Source organism: Dermacentor andersoni, chromosome 1, assembly GCF_023375885.2.
Source record: "Dermacentor andersoni chromosome 1, qqDerAnde1_hic_scaffold, whole genome shotgun sequence".
Taxonomy (NCBI): Eukaryota; Metazoa; Arthropoda; class Arachnida; order Ixodida; family Ixodidae; genus Dermacentor; species Dermacentor andersoni.
The window spans coordinates 11,507,553-11,529,721 of record NC_092814.1 but is presented as its reverse complement, the minus strand read 5'-3'; the positions used below and the strand labels follow the sequence as shown (position 1 = coordinate 11,529,721).

At 48.7% G+C, this 22,169-nt stretch overlaps 1 protein-coding gene across 6 annotated transcripts in view; it reads right to left on the bottom strand.

The window, feature by feature from the left end:
- Positions 1-22,169, bottom strand: part of Vps8 (vacuolar protein sorting 8) — a 972,138-nt gene that overhangs the window by 802,996 nt on the left and 146,973 nt on the right. For all 6 annotated transcript variants that reach the window (XR_008608392.2, XM_055061192.2, XM_055061196.2 and 3 more), the window contains exon 7: positions 316-402. Coding sequence is in view for 5 of the 6 variants with exons in the window: in XM_055061192.2 (XP_054917167.2) it covers positions 316-402 (87 nt within the window). In the remaining variant the exon portion in view is untranslated. The remainder of the gene's footprint in view (positions 1-315; positions 403-22,169) is intronic.

Genomic DNA, 22,169 nt, shown 5'->3' with positions numbered 1-22,169 from the left:
GAAATACTTACAAAGATGCAAATATCTCCATCTATGAATGTATATAAGAAATGATTTGCCCTTTTAATGAGCTGTTTATAACATCCATGTGCAGAACTGATTTCACCCAGACATGCAAAAAATGATTTGTTTGGTGATTGCTCTCAGTACAATGGCTATTGGCATCTTTTCTTTCGTATCTCTTCCCCACACACGTGGTGCTGCTCCTTCTCTATGTGGAGCGTAGAAAGGTTAAATTTTTCAACAAGATTACAATTCTTTAAACAATTCCGAGCCAGCAAGGTATCCTTCCATAAAAAACAATAGACAGCCCACCTTGACATGCAGGATGGCCATCTGTGGCGGGTGGATGTCTGCAATTGTGCGCAGCAGTTTTCCATTGGTCAGGTCCCACATGGTCAGCTGCACATACAAGTTGTAAATGACATAAATATGCAACCAGGTCAAAACTCCCCTCAGGACATTTCAAAGGTATAAGCAATGCCTCTACAACAATGCCAATCCATATCATTTACTACTTCGAACTACATACCTCCATTTACCTGCAGCCACGTTCATTCAGCTTGGTAATGCAGTCGGCACTGTTGCACAGAAATTGTGCCCCTAAAGCTAAGGATTCCTGCTCAGTTCGCACCAGCCAGCCATACCTGCCACAGACTAACCAGAGTTGCCAGTGCTCCATAATGATGCCATCAAAAATAACAGGCAGCAGCTTGCAAAATGACACATGAATCAGAGAGAGAGAGAGAACATTTATTTGAACCATCGAGGTCGTTGCTCTTGAAGTTGGGTGGGTGGTGTCCTCATCCCAGGACTCCACTGGCCATGGCTGCTCGACTTGCTGGGCGAGAGATTCTTGTCCCCCCAGGGTATCGCCAGTCAGCTGTACCTCTGACCGTTCAAATGACGTGCTAGGCGTCTTTAAGTGTTGAGGTTAGCCCCCACACCTACACGAGATGTGAAAGTGTAGGGCATGTGTCGCCGCACCAGGGGCAGATGCCGTGATATGTTTGTAGGTACATTTTGCTGTATCTGTGCAGGTTTGGGAATGTGTTAGTCTGAATAAGTCTGAGAGCTACTGCCTCTTCAGTGCTGAGCTTTCTGTGAGGGGGAGGATAAATCCTACGGTTGAGTCGCTGGATCTCGAGTCGGTCGCAGTAATTGGATGGCAGGGGCACGAAGGTAAAGGGTGGGGATGATTGGTTTTGCCCCGCTAAATCGATTAGCGCTCGAGCTAAGGCGTTCGCCCTTTCATTTCCTTCCAGTCCCACAGGGCCCGGCGTCCACGTGATTTGATGGGATTCCTGCAGCCTCGAGCTTAGAACCTGAGCCGCCAGCAGCGGTGTTCGTCCGTTGGTAAAGTTACGGCAGGCCTGTTGCGAGTTGGTAACGACATGGACTTCCCTGCCTACTATGTCTAGCTGCTTTATTACTAGCGCCACAGCTATGGTCTCAGCCGCAGCTAGGGTCTCTGCCCTGACGGAGGCCGCGAGGGTCAAGGAGTTGTCTCTCCCGTTCATGGTGGCTACCGCGAAGAGGCCCCCTACAGGGTACGCCGTGACGTCCACGTATATTACGTACGAGTCACCCTTGAATTGTCGGCGCTGTCTGTCGATGTGAGCCTTGCATCGTCCTTTATAGAGTTTATGACTCATGTGCTTCGGTGGGGTTCGCCTTGATCTTGCCTCTGACCTCGGGTGAGAGTGATCATTGCCCATCGAGGGCACGGAGCTCCGTTGCCATTTTGGTCCGGTGGAGGATAGCTCTGCCCGCTGCCGTGTTCTGTAGTCTGGCTTTTTGCGAAGCCCTAACCAGGTCCGAAAGCTCAGCGAAGGTGTTGTGGATCTCGAGGGCCACTAACTTCCCATTTGAGGGGGTGACAGGAAGACCCAGGGCTGTTTTGTACACGCCTCTGATGATGGCGTCGACTTATTCTTGGTCGCGTTTATTTAGCGAGTGGTAGTGCTACGGCATGTTATACGTTACTCTGCTGATCATCAAAGCCTGGACGAGGCGAAGCGTGTCCTCTTGTCACATGCCCTTGTGGCTTCTTGTTATTCGTTTGATAATCCGAGAGATCTGGTTGGTGGTGGACCTTAGGATTTGGATGGTGTGGGAGGCTTTTAGGTCGCTCTCGATCCAAAAACCCAGAATCCTAGACTTATTGCTTTCCATGATCTTCTGGCCCTCTAGCTAGAGGTTGATAGGGCCGGGGCACTTGTAGTTCCTTCCTCGGTGCACCAAGATCACCTCGGACTTCTCGGGTGCACAACGCATCCTGCTCGTTGCCACAAATCTCTTCACGGCCGTCGCGGCCTCCTGAAGGGTCACCTCTTTTCGCGCGAGGGAGCCCTTGGTGGCTCTGAGCGTGATGTAGTCTGCGTACAGTGCGTAACCTAGGTCCGGAATCTTCCACAGCTCTTTGGTCAGCGCTAGCATCGCGACGTTGAAGAGAATCGAGGAGACTATCGCCCCTTGCGGCGTTCCTTTGTTCGGCACATCGATCGTATCCGATCGAGTCTGGCCTATTCCGATGTTTGCCATCTGGATCGTCAGGAACAATTTGACGTAACTAAAGATGCGCTCCCCACAGCTGATGTCGTTCAGTCTCTTGAGAATGGCCTCGTGAGAGATGTTATCGAAGGCCCCTTTCAGGTCGAGTACGAGCAGGAGGTGTTCTCCCTTCAGGATGCCCTTGAGAACTTCTCCCCTTAGGATTAGGAAAGCATCTTGCACAGAAAGTCCTGACCTGAAGCCAAGCATGGTGTGCGGGAAGAGGTCACTATCCTCTATGTAGTGTTGTAGGTGGGTTTTGATGACCCTCTCGTACAGCTTGCCGAGGCACTAAGTCAGCGAGATGGGATGCAGGGCGTCGATCGCAGGCTTCTTGTCGGGTTTGGGAATGGTCATGATTTTCGTGTGTTTAAACTCGTTCGGTATGTGGCCCTTCTCCAGAGTTCCTCGTTTAGGTATTCGGTCAAGTCCAGGATGTGCATCGAGCTCAGGTTTCTAATTATGGCATTGGTGATTTTGTCAACCCCGGGAGCAGTGTTGCGATGTGAGGCTCGTGCTGCAGCATACACCTCTTCCTCCATGATTGGAGCATCCAGTTCTGGTCTTGGTTCCCCTTCGTATATTAGGAGGCAGGGCCGTATGGGGTCGCTACCCAGGTATCCTGTTTTTAGGGTGTCAATCAGATCCTGGTTGTTCCCGGGGAAGTTGTGAGTGATTTCTAGAAGCGTCCGACTGGTTGACACATGAATTAAAGATGGTGAGTTTGCAGCTCATCTCAACGAGTGATAAAAGAAATAAAGCTAGCACAATGTGTCAACTGTGATGAGGGCAAGGTATGCTATGCACAGCTAGTAGCTAATAAAAATGATACTCTGTGGCACAAGGCGCCACCATATCATTGCTGCTTCTCAAGTACTCTGGAATTATCATGCAAAGGAAGCTTGTCCCCCACAAGCCAACACCTGTATTAAAGGGTGGTGGTGAAGTCAGAAAACAAGTTTCGATGGACACAAGCGGCACATTAGGCCACAGCAGTTGTGTTTATGATGGAGAAGTGCGGCACAGGAGGACAACAACAGGCAAGGAAGAGGAGCAAGGATTCGCTATGACGCACTAGCAGGTCAAAACATAGCCAAAAGAGCCATGTTTAGGCCCCGAAGTCAACAAGTTGACTTCTTGATTCTTGCTTGATTCTGGGTGGCCTTGATTCTGATTGGTCTGCTTGATTCCTGGGTGGCCAGGAATCAAGCAGAATACGTTCCCCTCTGACTTGTACTAAGTGGCATACAACTATTCATTAAAGAGAACACACTGAGCACCTAGATGAATTCACCAAAAGGAAACTATACCTTCATCCAAGTGAACAGCAGTCAATAGAGACACCTATAATCAGACTGCTGGCTACTGATTACACTCTGACGCCTGATGGAAAGTAGAATAAATTATAAAGACAAAGAATAGGTTTTCCTGCTCAATTCAATCCGAGTGCAAGCTAGAACTTGGTCCAAGCATCAGTCTATCTAACTCCCACATTCAAGCCATGCCACACGGCTTCATTCACACACCAGCTAAAGGGCGATGCCAGGGAGTGAAACTTTTTTTTAAAATTTCATTCTTTAGATTTTGACTGCCAAATCTCCCTTCAACATTAAATTTTCATGTTCTCAGATAAATTATTCTAATGAAGGCATGGTAGCTGCAAGGACTTGATTTCTCCATTGATGCTCTATAAGGAGCATTTGTAAAGTTCATATTGTTATGGAAGGATGACAGAAGAGAGAGAGGAAGAAGAAGATCACGAGACGCTGGCTGCTGCATGTTGTTGCTGGTCAGCTATCTTGACCACATTGACTTTGCTTGTATATATACTGTAAATATAGTCAGTCTATACTCCCAACATCCCCGTAACATATTGGTGGGAGGTGCGGGGTACCACGGCTGGAAACGGAGCTCCACAGTGGACGTCGCATCACCGTCCTCAACATGAAGGACAGTGAGCACTCGGGATCAACGTCGTTGCCGCCTCTAATGTCACCATCACCCACTACGACACTGTCCCCTTCGGTTGTGGTTGTGCAACCCAAGGATACCGGAACTTTCTGTGGGACTGATGGCACCGATGTTGAGGAGTGGGTGGCTATGTACGAACGTGCGAGTGGAATCAACAGATGGGACCCTACGCTCATGCTAGCTAACCTGTTGTTCTACCTAAAAGGCACGGCAAAGGTGTGGTTCGAAAACCATGAAGAGGAGCTGACCAGCTGGGACCAATACAAAGAGAAGTTAACAGAGTTGTTTGGCAAACCAGCCGGCCGTAAAATTGCCACAAAGCAGGAACTGGCCTCTCGTGCCCAATCCCCCACAGAGTCCTATATTTCGTATATTGAGGACGTGCTGGCGCTTTGTCGTAAAGCCGATCACGACATGACCGAAGCTGAGAAGGTAGGGCATGTGCTCAAGGGAATTGCTGACAATGCCTTTAATCTGCTCATGTGCAAAAGCTGCTCTACAGTTGATGCTATCATCAAAGAGTGCCGACAATTCGAGCAGGCCAAAAGCCGACGGGTCCTGCACCCGTTCACCAGACTTCCCAATACTGCCGCAACCTCGACGTGTGAAGATCAGCCCGCACAGCAGCATGCGTCGCCATCAGAAGACGTGGTGCGAATCGTTCGACGTGAACTGGACGCGATGGCGGTCGCAGCTTTCTGTTCGCGTAGCCCTGATGCTACCCCTATTACAGTTTCCTCGTGCAAGCCATCGATCGACAGGAACGTGAAAACTTTGGCCTACATTCTGTTTGTGCTGTCACCAACCCCAGAGCCAACGAACGCCCTTCTACTATTTTCGCTACACCCCGACGATTCTCTCCACGTTATCGTAACCAGACTGAGTGGAGAACCGCGGACGACCAGCCGATATGTTTCACCTGTCGCCGCATTGGTCATGTTGTCAGATACTGTTGCAACTCGTGGCCCTCAACACCTCGCATGCCGACCAACCTGAGCCGTTTTAATGGAAATGCCCGCAATGTTTCACTTACCGCCGAGTCTAATAGTGCCGACAACTCTGCTAGGAACACGTGGCACAGTCGCTCACCATCACCGCGTGGACACCAGTCTCGCTCACTGCAAACATGTCGCCCATCTTCCCGTTCGCCGCAGCCACGTCGCCTTTTGTCCACTATGGCTTTTGGCCACACCCTTTCGGAAAACTAAGAAATGCAGCCATCGGAGATGGTGCTGCTTTGCCCACTACTGCAGAAAATCCTCTGTCTGTGCCCACAAAGAGAAGTGTAGTTGACGTTAAAATAGACTGCTTACCTGTCCAAGCACTCGTCGACATGAAGCCCGCATATCTGTGATGAGTGCTAGCTTACGTAGACGTTTAAAGAAGGTCCTCACCCCAGCAGCTGCCAGAGTGCTTCGTGTGGCCGACGGCGGCGTGCTGGTTGTACTTGGAATGTGTACTGCACGCATAAGTATAGCCAGCCACCCTACTTCTGTTCTCTTTGCTGTGATCGACAACTGCCCTCACGACATTATCCTTGGAATGGACTTTTTATCCCATCATTCCGCTCTCATCGACTGCGCAACCGGCATTCTTCAGTTGGAACTGCCTCAAGTCACCGATGCTCTGAGCACTGCTCCACCGCACTTGTGTTCGCTTCAAGATGTGCGTCTGTCACCTGAGGCAGTCCCGTCGCTTTGAACACACAGCCACAGATTCCCGACGGTGAATATGTCCTTCGCCCCAATATCGACGTGCTTTTCAACAGGAATGTTGCTCTTCCGCATACGCTGGTGACTATTACTAATAGCAACGTTGTTCTTCCGCTTCTGAATTTCAGCCTGTGCCCTCAAGTGCTTCCAGCCGGCATGTTCTTGGCCAGCGTTTCTAATACTTCCGAATTTGACATTGAAAGTCTGAATGCCAAGAGCGGTTTCTTAGCACCAATTGCAGCTCACAGCTCTGGTTCCCTAATGGATGACTTGGCAAAGATGATTGCAACTGACCTCACCTCTGCTCAGGCCACGGACATACGTCTCCTCATTGAATCGTACCTTGACATCTTTGATGTCGGCGACAAGCCTTTAGGAAAAACATCTGTTGTTCACCACCATATCAACACTGGAGACACGAATCCTATTGCTCGGCGTCCCTACTGTGTATTGCATGCTGAAAGTCGAGTCATCCAATCAGAAGTGGACAAAATGCTCCACAAAGGAGTCATCGAACCATCAGCCAGCCCTTGGGCTTTGCCTGTCTTAATGAGAGCAGCATTCCGGGCAAGTTGGTAATCAATTACTCAAATGATATTGCGCAACAAAAAAACGACATGGACGTGAGAGGATGACACACCAAGCGCAAACTTTCAACTCCATTACTCAAATGATATTGCGCAAACTATCAACTCCATTACTCAAATGAATTGCTCAAGTTTGCGCTGGTGTGTCGTCCTCTCACGTCCGTGTCGTTTTTTTTTTTGTTGCGCAATATCATTTGAGACTTTGCCTGTCGTCCTTGTGAAAAAAAAATGGTACCTGGCGTTTTTGCGTCGATTATCGCCATTTAAACAAGATCACCCGAAAAGACGTATACCCACTATCACGCATCGATGACGCCTTGGACTGCTTGCACGGAGGTAAATAGTTCTCGTCCATCAATCTTCGATCCGGCTACTGGCAGATTTCAGTTGACGAAATGGACCGCGAGAAGACGGCCTTCATCACGCCGGATGGCTTATATCAGTTCAAAGCCATGCCCTTTGGCCTATGCAATGCTCCTGCGAAATTTGAACGTATGATGGACTCTCTTCTGCAAGGCTACGAATGGACCACCTGTCTCTTTACCTTAATGACATTATTGTTTTTTCTCCTACATTTGGCAGCCACCTTACCCGACTCGCTGCCATTCTTGCGGTCTTCTGAAAAGCCAGCCTCCTCCAACTGAAATCTAAGAAGTGTCAATTCGGGCGCCGTCAGACTACGGTGTTGGGACACCTCGTTGACGCATCAGGTGTCCAACCAGATCCGGAAAAAGTTCGCGCCGTACGCAGTTTCCCTGTTCCACGTTCTGCTTCTGACGTGCGCTGCTTCGTCGGCCTGTGTTCCTACTTTCACAGTTCCGTAAAAAATTTCGCCGTCGTTGCTCGGCCTTTGACAGATCTCCTGAAGAAAACGTGCCGTTCTCATGGGGCCCTGAGCAAGCTCACGCATTCACCGCTCTCATCGGATTTCTGACCACCCCTGCCATACTTGCCCACTTTGATCCATCTGTACCGACCGAAGTCCACACCGACGCAAGCGGCCACGGCATCAGCGCTGTTCTCGCCCTACAGCAGAATGGTACGGAGTGCGTGATAGCTTACGCCAGCCGCCTGCTGCCATCTGCTGAGAGAAATAACTCCACCACCGAGCGGGAGTGCTTGGCTTTACTTTGGGCTGTCGCCAAGTTCAGGCCATATTTGTACGGCCACATTTTTCCGGTCATTACAGACCACCACGCCCTCTGCTGGCTGTCTTCCCTCCGGGACCCCACAGGACGGCGTGGTCGCTGGGCGTTGCGGCTCCAGGAATTTTCATTTGTTGTCAACTATAAGTCTGGACGCCTGCACATAGACGCTGACTGCCTCTCGCATCACTTTGTGGATCCTCCCGATACTGTTGTGCATGATCTGGTGACCTGCGTGATGGCTTTGACTGACATGATCCGACATGCGTGCTGAACAACAATGCGACGCATCCTTACAGTCCATCATCGCCGGAGTGCAATCGGGCAGCACCGGCGGCACGTGCCGCATGTTTGCGCTGCACGACGGCATCCTCTACCGCCGCAATATAAACCCTGACAGCCCCGAGTTGCTCCTTGTCCTTCCTCGTCACCTGCAATCTGTCGTTCTCTAACAACTTCACGATGCACCAACGGCGGGACACCTTGGAGTTTTGCGTACATACGACCACGTACGGCACTGGTTCTTCTGGCCGGGTCTCTACCGCTCTGTGCGTCGTTATGCCGCAACTTGTGAATTGTGTCAGCGCCGAAAGAAACCTCCCCTGGCACCTGTCGGACGACTCCATCCCATTGAAGTTCACTCTGAACCATTCTTTCGTGTTGGCCTTGACCTGCTCGGCCCTTTTCCGACAACGACTAGAGGGAATAAGTGGATCGCTGTCGCTACTGATTATGCGACACGCTACGTGATAACAAAGGCGTTGCTGACTGGTTGTGCAACTGACGTCGCCGATTTTCTCCTCCACGATGTCATTCTCCACCACGGTGCACCTCGACAGTTACTCACAGACCGCGGCCGCTCGTTCTTATCTAGAGTTGTCAACGACGTCCTCCACTCTTGTGCCACTGAGCACAAGCTGTCCGCCTACCACCCACAAACGAACGGTCTCACGGAACGTCTCAACCGAACAATCACAGAGATGTTGTCGATGTACGTCTCCAACGATCACCGCGACTGGGACGCCACGCTGGCTTTCGTGACGTTCACATATAACTTGTCCTGACATGACACCACAGGTATTCACCCTTTTATCTTTTGTATGGTCGCGACCCCACTTTGCCCTTTGACACCATCCTACCTTCTGTGCCCCGCATTGCCACTGAGTACGCTCGTGAAGTCATCGATCGTGCTCACATGGCGCGTAAAGTCGCCCGATCTCAATTATCGGCCTCGCAGCACCTGCAAAAAGAGTGTTGCGACCGGTGCCATCGCGATGTTCAGTTCGCCCCAGGTGCTTGGGTGCTGCTTTGGTCACCCTGTCGTTGGGTCAGCCTCTCCCAGAAGCTCCTCTCTCGCTACACAGAGCCTTATAAGTCCTACGTCAAGTTAACAACGTCAATTACGAAATCGCGCTGTTACAGTTTCATCCATCCTCAAGTCCACCGCCTGTTGACGTCGTGCACGTTTCGCGGCTGAAGCCATACTTCGCTCGCAGTTCTTCACCTACCATGTGCCGAGACAGCACTTCACCAACCGGGGTTCCTGTTATGGAAGGATGACAGAAGAGAGAGGAAGAAGAAGATGGCAAGACGCTGGCTGCTGCATGTTGTTGCTGTCAGCCATCTTGACCACATTGACTTTACTTGTATATATACTGTAAATATATTCAGTCTATACATCCAACATCCCCGTAACAATATTATCACTGCCACAGATTTATAAAAGCCGTACACAATAGGCATAAAAATGAGTGTGTGTCTGTTTAGCTTTAGTGCGATATAAAGCATGTGTTCTATATAGTACCACACAAGACCGCTAAGGCATCAAAAGTAAAATGGCAGCCCCCATCGGTGCAGTGATCTGCTTTCTGCATTTGAATGGGCAAGATGCCAAGAAGATTCAAGCCGAGCTGGTGGCAGTGTACGGTGACAATGCCTTAGCTTATGGCACTCTTAAATGGTGCAGACTATTTTAGAGCTCAAACAAGCCCGGACAGTGAAGAACGAAATGACCGCCCGTCGCTCGATGGTGAACCACAGATTGCTGCACAAGTGGAGGTTCTAGTGCTCGCTAACTGGCGGATAATTTTTGAAGAATTCGTAGAACTGGTTAACGTGAGTGCAGGCTCTGTGTAAAACAAACCTCATGTGACGAAAGTTGTTGTACGCTAGGTTCAGCGTTTGCTTACACCAATGCAAAAAGACTTGCGGAAGGAAGCAGCCACAAAAATGTTGAAGCTTTGCAAGAGCGACTCTATCAATGTTTTTGACCGCCTGATAACCACGGATGAGTGTTGGGTGCACAATTATGACCCAGAAACTAAACGGCAAAGCAAACAATGGAAGCATGGAAGCGCTCCCGGCCAACGCTGTGCCATCATGCTGAACATTCTATGGGACTGCCATGGGGCCCTTCTCACAGATTATGCCTGCAAAGGGCGAACTATTACAGTAAAATACTATTGCGAGCTGCTCACCAAACTCCGGGGTGCTATAGAGGTGAAGCACAGAGGAAAGCTCAAGAAAGGTGTCCGCCTGCTACATGACAATGCACCAACTCAATAACACAGGTGATGGTGACACATGTAGCCTCCTCAGGCTATGAAATTTTGACCCACCCACCATATTCACCTCACCGCGCACCAAGTCACTCCTTCCTCTTCCCTCGCATGAAGAGAACACTGCGCGGGAAACATTTTTAGGATGACGAAGAAGTGATCACTCAAGTCAAGCTCTTCCTGAACTCTCAAAATGAGTTCCACTGCGATGGCCTGCGGCAGCTCATACATCGTTGGTAGAAGTGCATGACCTTGGGAGGAGATTATGTAGAGAAAACATAAACTTCCACTTAAATTTCATTTCCTTATCTCTGTTCCTTCATGCCAATAATACTAACTTTAATGAACGCCCCTCGTACTGGTGAGGCTCACAAATTTTGCCCGAATGGTGAGGTTTTCTGGTATGTGCACAAGTAAGCACTAGCCCTGGCTGAAACGGCATTCTCCACTTTTCACCAGTGTTGAGGCAAAGACTATGCTTCCTACATATGAAAGACTGAGAAGCTGTTTTGCTGTATTGAGGGCAAACCCCAAAACAGGGCCGAGTCTCTAACAGCAGTATTTGATTGCTGGGCCCCAAATAGGGATTTGCTTCACGCACTGTTGTAGAGATGGCCACTTCTATAGCCATACTGTGGTTCAATAGAGACCAGAAAGGCTTTGAGGAGATTCTACAGGAGATTGGCGTTTACTCTGAGCAGTCAGAGACCAGAAAACAATCGCTGGGACACACGGATGACTAAAGTACTACTAAATGAACACAGACAACCACAAAATTTGGAGGACGCTTAAGCTTCTCCTCTAAGAGGAGCGCAATAGCATTCAAAGACTCCTTGCTGCAGCTTATGTAACCGTAACGTTTATTGGGAAACGCTGGCTGCGAACGCTATGCACGAAGGCAAGCTTTCTGGTAGAAATGCGGCCTCTTGCGTGGGTCAATCTCCTATTATTGTTTCACACTTTTAATATTTCAGTCTGAGAAGAGCTAACATAAAGAATATGCGCTGTCGGTGTTTTCTTCTACTGCATTTGTTTTTGGGCTGCCGTTCTCAAAATTCTGAGGATTAACTTTGTAAAGAATGGAAGACAAGGTTTGAGCCACTTTGGTGGTAGAGAAGTGGTTGGGTATGCCTCGTTAGGAATTTGGTTTGAAATTCTTTCTGCCAATGCGACATCCAATGCTGGATGCCGATGAGGGACGCCGACACCAACGCCGGATTTTCTGCAACACAGGCTCCTTAATGCTATCGCATTAAAAAAGCCACACACACAGGCACTACTTCCACAGTTTATTCTAGTGACCCTACATATATACCCTTAAGACATCAACATGCAGTAGAACCTTGTTCATAGGTTTTGGAAAAAACGGGGGAAGAAATGTACTAACGGGGAAAATGCACGATCCGAAGCAACAAATAATTTGACAGACTGAACTATTGTTGACATCTACGTAATGCGAAGCATAGCGCAGATGATTGCAGCACAAGACGCCAACGCGCGTTAATCTGGTGGTGCTCCCATGGCCCGAGACGTGTTTTATGGTTTTCCTATTGTGGGTGTTTTAGGAGGGCGATGGGAAACCAAAACAAAATCGAGCTGGTGGGCGACACTGGATGCCGCCGAAGCGAAACGCGATGCCCACGAGGAACGGCAGCGTGTTTGCATTATCATCTACTAAAAGTGTGCAGTACACTACCAATGGCACTCCGCACTACAGTGCCTAGAATACTAGAAGTGTGATTACCCCCAAGCGGCGCGTATGGGAATCGCTAAAGCCGCTTGGCGATGCTTCTGCTAGGTGGTGTGCTCATCTGCTTACACGTCAGGTCGCCGCATGAAAAGCATGCTTGTATCATCGACTGCATGCGTGGTGTGGGCTTCATGCGTTTTTTTCGTGCAAATGCTGCTTTGAAGATACACGATGAGCCAATGACAAAGTCATTGTTTTGTACCCGGCTGCAAAAGCGGGTACAAATCATGCAAGGATAAGTTGTCAATGTATGGTGTGCCGAAAGAAGAGGACGTATTTCAGCAATGACAGCACAATATTCCAAGAACAGACAGGCCTCTTGAGCGCAATGCAGCTGTCTGCGAGCTGCACTTTGACAAAAAGTTCATGTCTCGTCACTTCAAGCACACCATTGATGGCAAAACTGTGCGCCTTGAGAGAACGAGGCCAGTCCTTCTGCCTGGCGCTGTTCCGACTATTTTTCTGAATGTGCCTCCTTACCTGTCAAAACCTGTTTCCAGGAAAAGAAATCCTAAGGAGAGGCAGTGCCCACCTATTCAAGAAAAGCGACAACGGATGAGCAAGGTGCTGTAGCTGCCGCCAGGTGAGGAGTTGGAGGAGCCTGCTATGGCTACTCCTGAGCCTCAACTTCTGTTCAATCACAAGGACATTGCTCTTCCGTCAGACAGCTTGGGAAAGCACGTGTTCAGTGGTGTGAAATTGAAGGTCGCGTACAGTGTGCGCGTACCTGGACCTGACATGAGTGTCGTGAGTGCTGAGAAGCTTGTGTTGTTTACTGTAACAGACGACACAGTGACGTATGATGTGTTTGTACGCGAAGTTAAACTTGTCATAGACGAGCCTGGCGACCCATCAATTCTCCAGGTCGTTGATAGTATGCATGTATGTTCAGGAGCAGGATTTCCTGAAGAGTTCCCAATCGCGTGTTCCAGCTCTAACTTGACAGTGTGGAATGGGAGCCTTTACAACAAGATGTGCACAGGAACCTCACTTGAGCGGTCTGTAGCCTGCAAATATCTCCGGAGGATCCTGATCAATCAAAGATGCTGGAAAAACAAAACTAAGTCGGAAACGAATGTTTCTAGAAACGTCAAAGTGAAAACTCAAGCAGTGCGGCACTTGAAGGCCAAAGTGAAAGCGTTAGGTGAGGTAATTTCACAAATGAAAGAGGAAAATTAGAAGCAGCGGCACTTCTGAGAAAGATCGATAACCTTCCTCTGAAACAGAAAGCTGCCATCCTTCAATGTTTTGAAGCTGCAAGCCCTAAATCACCAAAGTGCATGCGCTGCAGCTCTGAATGGGTTCTTGAATGTGTCATTATGCGTATTAAGAGTCCAAAGCTGTATAAACATATACGCAGGGAAAAAATTCTTACACTTCCCAGCCGCACTTGTCTCAGGAAGTTTATTAAGAAATATGAGAGTAGCTTCGGTTTTAACTCCACTGTTCTCTTAGGAATTGCAAAAACCGAAAAAATGGATGAGTTTCAGTGCCATGGCGGTCTTATAATAGATGAGATCAAACTCCCCAAAAACTTTGCAGTTGCACAAGGCACTGGCAAAATTGATGGCTTTGTGGACCTTGGTGTGTTCACTTCTAACCATGAAAAGACTGTGCCTTGTGACCATGGCATGGTTGTAATGTTTCAGCCTTTGTCCGGGTCCTGGAACCAAATATTAGGCGTTCTTGCATTTAGAGGGAACGTGAAGTCCCATTTGTTGTCCAAGATTATTTTGGAAGTGGTTGTTTTACCAAAAAAAGCAGGGCTTAAAGTTGATTATCTCACCTGCGACGAGGCATCCTGGAACTGTGCAATGTGGCATCAATTCGGTATACATGGTACGGCTGCAGCTGTCACACCATCAGTACAACACCCTATGGCAGACGCCTTTTCTTTCTGTCAGGCTTTCCGCATTTGGTTAAATGTGTGAGGAATGGCTTCATAAAATCTGGATACACAACGCCAGATGGTCACGTTGATGTGCGGCCAATCAAAGTAGCCCATCAATTGGACAAGTGTGTCACGACACTTAAAGCGATGCCCAAGATAACTCGTCATCATCATCAGCCTGGTTACGCCCACTGCAGGGTAAAGGCCTCTCCCATACTTCTCCAACAACCCCGGTCATGTACTAATTGTGGCCATGTTGTCCCTGCAAACTTCTTAATCTCATCCGCCCACCAAACTTTCTGCCGCCCCCTGCTACACTTCCTTTCCCTTGGAATCCAGTCCGTAACCCTTAATGACCATCGGTTATCTTCTCTCCTCATTACGTCCTGCCCATGAACATTTCTTTTTCTTGATTTCAACTAAGATGTCATTAACCCGCATTTGTTCCCTTACCCAACCTGCTCTTTTCTTATCCCTTAACGTTACACCCATCATTCTTCTTTCCATAGCTCGTTGCGTCGTCCTCAATTTAAGCAGAACCCTTTTCGTAAGCCTCCAGGTTTCTGCCCCATACGTGAGTACTGGTAAGACACAGCTGTTATACACTTCTCTCTTGAGGGATAGTGGCAACCTGCTGTTCATGATTTGAGAATGCCTGCCAAACGCACCCCAGCCCATTCTTATTCTTCTGGTTATTTCAGTCACATGATCCGGATCCGTGGTCACTACCTGCTCTAAGTAGATGTATTCCCTTACCACTTCCAGTGCCTCGCTACTTATCGTAAACTGCTGTTCTCTTCCGAGACTGTTAAATATTACTTTAGTTTTCTGCAGATTAATTTTCAGACCCACCCTTCTGCTTTGCCTCTCCAGGTCAGTGAGCATGCATTGCAATTGGTCTCCTGAGTTACTAAGCAAGGCAATATCATCAGCAAATCACAAGTTGCTAAGGTACTCTTCATCAACTTTTATCCCCAATTCTTCCCACTCCAGGTCTCTGAATACCTCCTGTAAACACGCTGTGAATAGCATTGGAGAGATCGTATCTCCCTGTCCGATGCCTTTCTTTATTGGGATTTTGTTGCTTTCTTTAAAGAGGACTATGGTGGCTGTGCCGCTATAGATATCTTTCAGTATTTTTACGTATGGCTCATCTACACCACGATTCCGTAGTGCCTCCATGACTGCTGAGGTTTCGACTGAATCAAACGCTTTCTCGTAATCAATGAAAGCTATATATAAGGGTTGGTTATATTCCACACATTCCTCTATCACCTGATTGATAGTGTGAATATGGTCTATTGTTGAGTAGCCTTTACGGAATCCTGCCTGGCCCTTTGGTTGACAGAAGTCTAAGGTGTTCCTGATTCTATTTGCGATTACCTTAGTAAATACTTTATAGGCAACGGACAGTAAGCTGATCGGTCTATAATTTTTCAAGTCTTTGGCGTTCCCTTTCTTATGGATTAGGATTATGTTAGCATTCTTCCAGGATTCCGGTACGCTCGAGGTCATGAGGTATTGTGTATATAGGGTGGCCAGTCTTTCTAGAACAATGTTCCCACCATCCTTCAACAAATCTGCTGTTACCTGATCCTCCCCAGCTGCCTTCCCCCTTTGCATAGCTCCCAAGGCATTCTTTACTTCTTCCGGCGTTACTTGTGGGATTTCAAAGTCCTCTAGACTATTCTCTCTCACAGTATCGTCGTGGGTGCTACTGATACTGTATACATCTCTATAGAACTCCTTAGCCACTTGAACTATCTCATCCATATTAGTAACGATATTGCCGGCTTTGTCTCTTAACGCATACATCTGATTCTTGCCTATTCCTAGTGTCTTCTTCACTGCTTTTAGGCTTCCTCCGTTCCCGAGAGCATGTTCAATTCTATCCATATTATACTTCCTTATGTCAGCTGCCTCACGCTTGTTGATTAACTTCGAAAGTTCTGCCAGTTCTATTCTAGCTGTAGGGTTAGAGGCTTTCACACATTCGCATTTCTTGATCAGATCTTTAGTCTCCTAGCAATAGCTTACTGGCATCCTGTCTAATGGAGTTACCACCAACTTCTATTGCACATTCCTTAATGATGCCCATAAGATTGTCGTTCATATCTTCAACACTAAGGTCCTCTTCCTGAGTTAAGGCCGAATACCTGTTCTGCAGCTTGATCCGGAATTCCTCTAGTTTCCCTATTACTGCTAACTCATTGATTGGCTTCTTATGTACCAATTTCTTTCGTTCCCTCCTCGAATCTAGGTTAATGCGAGTTCTTACCATCCTCTGGTCACTGCAGTGCACCTTGCCGAGCACGTCCACATCTTGTATGATGCCAGGGTTAGCGCAGAGTATGAAGTCTATTTCATTTCTAGTCTCGCCATTTAGGCTCCTCCACGTCCACTTTCGGCTAACCCGCTTGCGGAAGAAGGTATTCATTATCCGCATATTATTCTGTTCTGCAAATTCTACTAATAACTCTCCCCTGCTATTCCTAGAGCCTATGCCATATTCCCCCATTGACTTGTTTCCAGCCTGCTTCTTGCCTACCTTGGCATTGAAGTCGCCCATCAGTATAGTGTATTTTGTTTTGACTTTACCCATCGCCGATTCCACGTCTTCATAAAAGCTTTCGACTTCCTGGTCATCATGACTGGATGTAGGGGCGTAGACCTGTACTACCTTCAATTTGTACCTCTTATTAAGTTTCACAACAAGACCTGCCACCCTCTCGTTAACGCTATAGAATTCCTGTATGTTACCAGCTATATCCTTATTAATCAGGAATCCGACTCCTAGTTCTCGTCTCTCCGCCAAACCCCGGTAGCACAGTACGTGCCCGCTTTTTAGCACTGTATATGCTTCTTTTGTCCTCCTAACGTCACTGAGCCCTATTATATCCCATTTACTACCCTCTAATTCCTCCAATAACACTGCTAGACTCACCTCACTAGATAACGTTCCAACGTTAAACGTTGCCAGGTTCAGATTCCAATGGCGGCCTGTCCTGGTGGCCTGTAACTCATGCACACTTAAATCCAAATAATTTTCAAAAGATGAAGGTCAATTATGCTTTTCATCTTTTCAGCACCGAAGTCCTGCGTGGGCTTTTTTTTTTTTTTTTGTACGAAGAGGAAATTTTAAAGTCTTGCACATACAGAGAACCAACAGAACAGTTAATCTCCTTGATGCAGAAACTGATTTCTGTCATGATATCAATAGTGTCCTCAGCAGCACTGAGAAAGAACTCTGATGACGCAACCGTGCTGCAAAATGCCCTGGAATACATAAATAGGTGGGAAGCCAGCACAGGGCCCACAAAGGCAGGCTTTTTGTCGCAAAGCACAGCTGAAGGCCTTAGAGTAACACTCAAAGGTACACTGTAACTTCTTGGATATCTGACTGAATGCATCGAATACGAGTACTTATTAACCTCCCGTCTCAGCCAAAGCCCCACTGAAAAGTTATTCGGAATAATTCGGCAGTTCTCCGGCTTCAACGATCACCCAACAGTAGTAAACTGCCTAAGTTTTTCCAACTTGGTTAAGGCACTGGGCACAGGGAACTGTGCAGGAGGTGCTCTAACTTCCTTAGTCGGAGTGGATGAAGCCACCAACCATGTGGACACTTTAATTGACAAGGGAAAACTTGATAAGGCTTCAAGTGTCCTCGATAAGTCTGAACTTGGTGACCATGTTTACACACAGAAGACCAGCGACACCAGACCAACATATTACTTGGCTGGAAATGTGGCTCGAAAGAAGGTGATGGCTACAAAGTGTCGTGAATGTTTCAATCAGCTGTTAACATCTGCTGAAGATGCAGATGAGGGTCTCTCCTCATTTACAGCATTTTGTGATCAAGGAGGCCTTCTGTATCCTTCAGTCCAGCTGTTTGCATTTGTGGAAGCATTGGAAGATGTATTCACGATGCGGTTTAGCTGGCACGAACTGCAGCGAGACAGCATGATGGAAAGACTTCACATCATGCAGAATGTGCCCCATGTTGGGTGTCAGGCACACCAGGAAGAACTTACCAACAACATAATGAAGTTCTTTCTTCTGACTAGGCTCCATTTTTTACCAAGTCCCTGAATAAAGATAGGTTGTCAGCAAGTGAAAGAAGGAAACACCTGAAACTAAGGAGAACCACTTGACTGGCAACAGCTTATGTTGGACGTACGACGTGTTCTCACTTGTTTAATGTAGAAAGCCAGCCTTTTAAAAGTGGAGTTGAATATGTTTGATTTAACTGAAAAAAAAAAAATCCAGTGTTTCGCTGCATTTTTGTAATTTGTTAATGTTTCAGTGTCACTTATTTGTCTAAAAAAAATTTTTTGTAGCAAGAATTTGTTTTTTTGATCGGAGAAGAATAACAGTCAGATGGCCATTCAAGCAAATATACAACTGTCCCCAGATCGTACTTCAACAGCTTGCTCGGTCTGAAGCGAACTAGCCAACTTTTCTTTCTCTTGCCCCGAGACCTTGGCAAAGCGCGGCACCTTTAATAGCGGAACCGCAACCCCATTTCAACTAAACGCCACAAATTTCATTGCGCCAGTGAATGAAGTTGGGGCTCCTGGAATTGGCACTGTATCAGCATGGTAAAAAAGTATGCAAAAGAAGTGCGAGATCTGAGAGCGATCTGCAGCAACGAAATTCACAGCGAAAAAAAAATCTTCCTGCACATCGGCACCACACAAAGTTGGCGCAGAAAGAAAGCACTGAAATTCAAAGGCAGGTCAGCAAACTCAGTCTATTTACTGCGCGGCGAGCAGACGACATCGCAGCGCGCGGACGTGCAAGCGGTCGCCAGCACCGCCTGGACCTCTCTTTCCAACGCATCGCGGAAGGGCTTCAGAGCCGGCGGCGCGGTCTGCACACTTCCCTATTCTATACACTGTATCTGCACCACGCACTGTAAAACAGATAGGTGAAGATATTTATTGCAATAGGTTTTTGGCTGCGATAGCTGTGAATGTGCCATGCGATGACCGGGGCAGAGATTTGCTGGTACCAGAATAAGAAACTGTGAGCACAGATCGTTTTCACGTGAGACGTGCGGCTACATACTGTTCTCGATCGCTCGCCTTGCGCCTTTTCTTGTTCACATGGGATCTAGCGGCCGGAAAAGGTATTGTTACGTTTCGCCTACGACGCGCGGTATAGCCGGCGCGGATGCAACGGACGCCGGGGCTTCGTTCAAAGCGGCGGACATTTTGGCCCGTTCGGAGCTGCCGCAAAGCCTCCCCGCCAAGCGCGTTTAGGCCTGTTTCAGTGCCACGTGTCTTCGTGTGTGCGTGTGTGTGCGTGTGCCCACGCTTGTCAAAGCGCGGCAGCCGGGGAGAGGAGCTTCCCAAGTGTGAAGCGAGGAGGTCTGTCCGGCGCCGGCAAGGCGGATGCGTCACTACACTCGTCTCAACTTGTCTCTCAGCTCGTCCGTGCCCCGCCGTCACGTGGTCTCGTCACGAGGCCTTCCTCTTGCCCTCAACTCCGAGAGTATAAGAGCAGCTGCCCCCGGACGCCGGGAGAGAGGCTCCGATTTCTTCCGTTGAGTTACGTGCTCTCCCGTCTCTCCACTTCGGTCGACCTGACCGCCCGCTCTTTTGCGATGTTAGAATAAACAAGTTGTTCTGTTACCAGTCGACTCATGCTTTGCCGGGACCTTCGGATGCTTCCAGTTGTGCCCCAGGCCGCCAGGCCAACGCTACCCTTGGGGCTTGCGACCCATTTGCAACAACGGGCGTCAGCGCTGAGATTCCAACAACTCGTGCCAGCGGTGCGGTTCCAACAACTGGTGGCAGCGGTGGGATGCAACAACTGGCTGGTAGCGGTGAGATCGCGACAACGGAGGCCAGCAGCGAAGATATGCGGTTGACTGTATGCTGAGCAGCACAACGACCATCCGGGAGCAGTGCAACGAGCCCTGTGTGATGACTGGTTGCCTGCAGCGGAACGACTGCGCTGAATTCTTGGCTGTGAGGTTTGGTGAGTGCGGGACTTTCTTCTTCTGAGTTTTGCCAGGCTTTTGTTAGTGTCAGAAACAGAGCTGGTAATTGTGGTTGTCGTTGCTGCCGGGTTAGTTTGCGGCAAGACAATAGTAGGCAGTAGAGAAAGCAGCATTCAGAGCAGCCATGGATTTGAAGTCGTTGCGCAAACCGAAATTGCTGGAGCTTGCAAGAGTTGGGTCTGGATGTCTCAGACAAACTCAGAAAACCAGAACTGCTAAGGGCTATTCTTGAGTTAGAAGCGGAGGATGACGAGCTGTCGGAATGCCTTGAGACCATTGAGGAGAGGGCAAAAAGACAGGAGCGCGAACTTAAAGAACAGAGAGAGACAGGAGCGTGAACTTAAAGAACAGAAAGAGAAAGATGAGTGCGAACGAAAAGAGCAGAAAGAAAAAGAAGAGCGCGACCGTCAACACGCTTTGGAAATGAAGCGTCTCGAGGTAGAGATGGAACGCGCTCGTAATGGAAGTCAGGCACACGGTGCAGGAGAACGAGTATCGTTCAAAATGACTGATTTGATGCGGCCGTTTAAGCTTGGAGAGGACATTGGTTTGTTCCTGGTGAACTTTGAGCGAACGTGCGAGAAGCAGGGGTTCTCTCGGGAAACGTGGCCACAGCGCTTGATCACTTTGCTACCCGGCGAGGCGGCCGACGTAGTCGCTCGCTTGAAGAGAGAGGAGGCAGAGGATTTCGACCAAGTGAAATAGAGTCTGCTAAAAAAGTACAGGCTGTCAGCGGAGGCATTCCGTCGGAAGTTTCGGGAAAATGAGAAAGGCAGAAGTGAGTCATATACAGAGTTTGCCTACAGGCTTATGTCAAACATGCAGGAGTGGCTCAAAGAAGAGAAAGCGCTTGGTGACCACGAGAAAGTTCGGCAGTGTTTCGGGCTGGAACAGTTTTATAGTCGGTTACCTGAGAACGTGCGGTACTGGGTCTTGGATAGGCCAGACGTTAGTACGGTGGCTAAAGCCGCCGAGCTAGCCGAGGAGTTTGTGACGCGTCGGGCTCGCGGAGCTAAGGACGGTCAAAAGGGTGAATTTGGCTCCAAGTTTGAGAGGCCGAAGTTCACGCCCATGAGAGCAAAGGGGGACACACGTAGTTCGGATGCGAGTGAAAGCAGTCCGACCGAACGTAAGGAGACGGCGGCAACCGAAGCCGAACGCAGAAAGCGGTTCGAGACGAGGCAAGCGCGCGTGTGTTATACGTGCCAGAAGCCGGGTCACTTTTCGGCGCAGTGTCCAGAAACAAAAACAAAAGTCGTGTTTTTGTCATTATGCAGCACTGACGAGAACATGAAGCTTCTCGAGCCTTACATGCGAGACCTCCTCGTGAACGGGAAAGAGTGCCGAGTGCTTCGCGATTCCGCAGCTACAATGGATGTAGTTCACCCATCTTACGTAGAACCCGATATGTTTACGGGCGAGTGTGCATGGATCAAGCAAGCCGTGGAAGCTCATAGCGTGTGTCTGCCCGTAGCAAAAGTGCTTATTGAAGGACCTTTCGGAGCGCTTGAGACGGAGGCCGCAGTGTCATCTATGCTGCCCCCCCAGTACCCGTACCTATTCTCGAACAGGTCCGATCACCTCCTGCGCGAGAAGGGGCTTTTGTTTGGTGAGGCTAGCGTTCAGGCCTTAACCAGATCAAAGGTTCGGGAGCTCGCTGCAAAGGCGGTAGTTGCGGGGCCGACGTTGTCGATCGATGAGAAAGGATCAGAGGCGCAGCAAGCTGATATTCAGAGCACGCCCGAACTGAATAAAATTGCGCCTGTAGCGTTAAAGGCACCAGATACTGGAGAGGAAATGCCCGACACGGGAAAGTTAGAAGAGCTATCTGCAGATTTGCTCATCGCACCTACGTCAGACGGACTTAATAGGTTGCTAAAAGTCAGCCGGTCGGCTTTGATAGCCGAGCAAAAGAAGGATGGCAGCCTAGAAAACGTGCGCTGCAATGTCAAGGAAGGTATCGCCAGGAAAAATGCGCGTTTTGTGGAAAGAGGT